Source organism: Primulina tabacum, unplaced genomic scaffold, assembly GCF_025594145.1.
Source record: "Primulina tabacum isolate GXHZ01 unplaced genomic scaffold, ASM2559414v2 Contig962, whole genome shotgun sequence".
Lineage (NCBI taxonomy): Eukaryota > Viridiplantae > Streptophyta > Magnoliopsida > Lamiales > Gesneriaceae > Primulina > Primulina tabacum.
The window spans coordinates 10344-14014 of record NW_027460015.1 but is presented as its reverse complement, the minus strand read 5'-3'; the positions used below and the strand labels follow the sequence as shown (position 1 = coordinate 14014).

The following is a 3671-nucleotide window of genomic DNA, read 5'->3' as shown; positions in this document are numbered from 1 at the left end:
ATTTTGGTATGTTGATCGGCGAGGGGAGGCGGTTCTAATGGGGGTGGTCGCCGGCCGGGATCCGGCGGCGGTGACATGGCGGCGGTAATGACGTGAATAGTGCCAAATAGAGGTAATTTTGGAATTTTTTTTTTCTTGAGAGCGTTTTTTCCGGTTTTGGTTTAGGGTTTAGGGTTTAGGGTTTAGGGTTTGGGGGTTTGGGGGTTTAGGGTTTTGGGGTTTAGGGTTTAGGGTTTAGGGTTTAGGGTTGGGGTTTAGGGGTTGGGGTTTAGGGGTTGGGGTTGGGGTTGGGGTTTGGGGTTTGGGGTTTAGGGTTTAGGGTTTAGGGTTTAGGGTTTTTTTTTTTTTTTTTTTTTTTTTTTTATTTTTTTATTTTTTTTTTTTTGATCATAAGCTAGTTTATTTAATTTACAAACGACTCACTTTTATTTCATACCGATATTATTATCACACAAAATCGGAACGTTCTAGCTAGCACAAAATCTCTCCACCGGAAGAGCTGCTAACCTAGCTGCTCTCTCCGCCTTGATTCTACACAAACACAGCGTTCAATTGGCATTGCTGAGGGCGCGTGAACTGGCATCTGCGGGGAAGTTCTCTTGCTTTCTCGTACACCTCCTGGATTTCCTCGCCTTGATAGCCGCGCCCCCCTTGCTGTTGCTCCTTCACCACCTGCCCGATGGCTTCGCAGCGGCAATCCTCGTTCACATTCCGGAGTTCATTGCAGCACTCCTTCAGGGATCCGCTCTGCTTGCCGCGGTTCAAGGCCAGGAGGAGTTCTCCATCTACGGAGTCGAATCGGCCTCCTTCCCTTCCTTGTTGGAAGTACCTTTGGCAGGAGCGGAACTGGCGGCCCTGCACCTGCTGTTGGCACTCCTGCCGCCCTTGGTTGTCTTCATCATCGATGGTGGTGGTGCTGACAGTGGTGGTGTAGGTGTTGGCCGCGGCCAGGGATACCATAGCCACAAGGAGAGCTGCCGCGAGTGCAAGATTCGTCGCCATGCTTGGGATTTGATTGTTGTTTAGGGTTTAGGGTTTAGGGTTTAGGGTTTAGGGTTTTTTTTTTTTTTTTTTTTTTTTTTTTCTTTTTTTTTTTTTTTTTTTTTTTAGCTAAAAAGTTTATTTATTAACAAATAAAACCTAACGGAGGGGGACTAGACCAAGACCTCCGGAAAGGCTATATCACAATCATAACATAAAAACAGATATAAAGACATACTACAACAGGGCAACCTGAAATAAAGCACAACAAAATACAAACAAACCAGCGAGTGCCCCGGAATACATCAGACAAATAGAACAAAATGGTGAGCAAGGAGAACTCTGCAGTGAACGCCCACCACATACCGCCAAAAATGCGGAAAACGAAATCAGCCTGGATCAAGAGGTCGCCCATAGGGCAAACTCGCCTGAGCCGCCTTCTGCCTGTAATAACGCCGCTGCTGAGATCGCGTACGGCCCGGAAGTGGTAGAGATAAACATCCTTCACTCACTGAACCCATCTCAAACTCTGGCAGAGCAGTAGAAACAGGTGTATCACCCACAGGATCCGGAACAGCAGGGGCAATCTCAACAACCGGAACAGTAACAACCACAGGTGCAGTAACAACTGCTCCAGAAGTAGATGCCACCTCAACCATATCCGTGGCCTGAGACGAGATAATCGGATCCAAATCATCGTGAGACAGACTACTCACCGCAGCATTCTGCTCTGCCGCAAGCTTACTAAGAAGGGACTTAAACCTCTGGGGACGGGGTTTAACGGTACCCGAAGTCTCACCAGGACCTGAAGCAGTGGGTAAATCTTGCAGTATCTCATAGTAATTCTTCGTCGAAATGGGCCGAGCCGGATCTTTCCTCACAACAGGTCGGCGTCGGGGACGCTTGGAAACATGTCCTATAAAATCAGTATCACCGGACTGTGGCGGATCAGACGCAACACCCTGAGGCTGCTCGGAAGGAGGCGGAAGCGGGGAATCCGATGCAACACCCTTACCATGAGGTCGGGTCCGGCGCGGGCGAGAAGACTTTCCATTACGAGAGCAAAAATCAAGTGAATGGCCCAACAACTGGCAATGAGAACAATAATGGGGAACTTGCTCATAGACCACCTCCACAACCTGACTATGATCACCCCAACCCACCCAGATACGCTCCGGACGAGCCTGAAGAACATCAATCTCAACACAAACTCTAGCAAAAGATCCTCTAGTCCCATCAGCGGTAATCTCATCAATCTTAACTGGATTACCTAAAATCTTAGCAATAGGAAACAAGCTCTGTTTAGCATAAAGATGCAATGGCAAATCAATAAATCTGACCCAAATAGGAGCAATAGGAGAATCCGCCTCAAACTTGAATTCGGGAGTCCATTTCGAAAAACGAATCACTACAGACCGAATCGAAACAAGAGGCTGAGTCCAAAACCTCAAATAATCCTCCTCACAGGAAAGGGTGAGAACCATATACCCACGAGGAAGAAAACGAACAGTATGAGAACCCAACAAACCAATACAAGAGAAAGCAGATAATATATCAGAATTGGGAGTCAAACCCCGGTTCCCAGTGATACGCCCTACCAGAGCAAACTTAAAAGAAGCAGAGAGGGACGAAATAACCTGATCCGGGAACAAAATTCCGGGAATCCCATCTCGAACAATCGGAGCGGGCACCTCATCCATCGATGCAGCAACATCAGCAAAACTCTGAGCCTGCGACGGTGGAGAGGAACGACGCAAAACATCCCTGAAAGACACCGCAGGAGGGACAGAGCGAGGAAAAACAACTGCCGGAGCAACGGGATTAGGAGAAGGCAATTGACTTGCTGCCGAGTCAACCCGCAAGGGTTGAATGGGTGACTCGACCGAGTCAACCCGGAACGGTACCACCGGAGGACCACCGTCGGCCGGCGAAGAAGGGAGGAGCATGGAACCGGTGAGAGAACGAGAAGAATTGGCCAAAACAGGAGATAATTTGACGGAAATCGTTGGTTGACTCGGCCGCAACTCGCCAAATTGGGCGTTTCCGACCGACGGCTGTGAACCTGCAATTGACGGTGGGGAAATATTACCCAAGACCGGACGAACATAACCTGAAGAGGAATTTCCCAATGGAGCTCGGACGCCGGCGGAATTGACAGAAGAAGCAGGCGCGACGAGGGTTACAGGCGGTGCCGGACTAGATCTAAAATTCCCGGTGAATGAGAACGATTCGGGCAACGGGCCATGGACGACCTTATTCGTCTGAGGACGGGCATTCCAGATCGGGGCTTGGATCGGAGAAAGGACGCCGGAACTGACCGGAATCGAGCAAAACGCGGACGGCTCCTGCGTGAACAGTGCAGGCGGAACTTTCGTGGTGAAATCGGACGGGCAAATCAACTCTGAATGACTTGAAATTTTCACAGTAGCCTCGCCTTGACGAGACGAATCCAACGGTACCTCATTTGTAAAAAACGGAGTTGAAATCGCCGGAGATGAGATTTTGGCCGGAATTTGCAGATTTTCGGATGAGCTTATGGTCGGGCAATCGGACTCCGTTTGCTTTGAAAGTTTGACAGCAGCATCGCCTCGTCGTGGCGGTTCAGATGGTCCGGTGAACCGGCCGGGAACCGGCTCCGGCATGTGAGGCGAAAATTTGGAGATTTTTTGGCTTTTTATTTCACTATTCAC

General features: G+C 49.3%; 1 protein-coding gene across 1 annotated transcript; it reads right to left on the bottom strand.

Annotated features, from left to right (window-relative positions):
- Nucleotides 1-448: 448 nt before the first annotated feature.
- On the bottom strand, nucleotides 449-1002 carry LOC142535349 (2S seed storage albumin protein-like). Its single transcript, XM_075641763.1, has one exon. The coding sequence runs from the start codon at nucleotides 1000-1002 to the stop codon at nucleotides 532-534; it is 471 nt and encodes a 156-aa protein (XP_075497878.1). The 3' UTR covers nucleotides 449-531.
- Between the last annotated feature and the right edge of the window lie 2669 nt (nucleotides 1003-3671).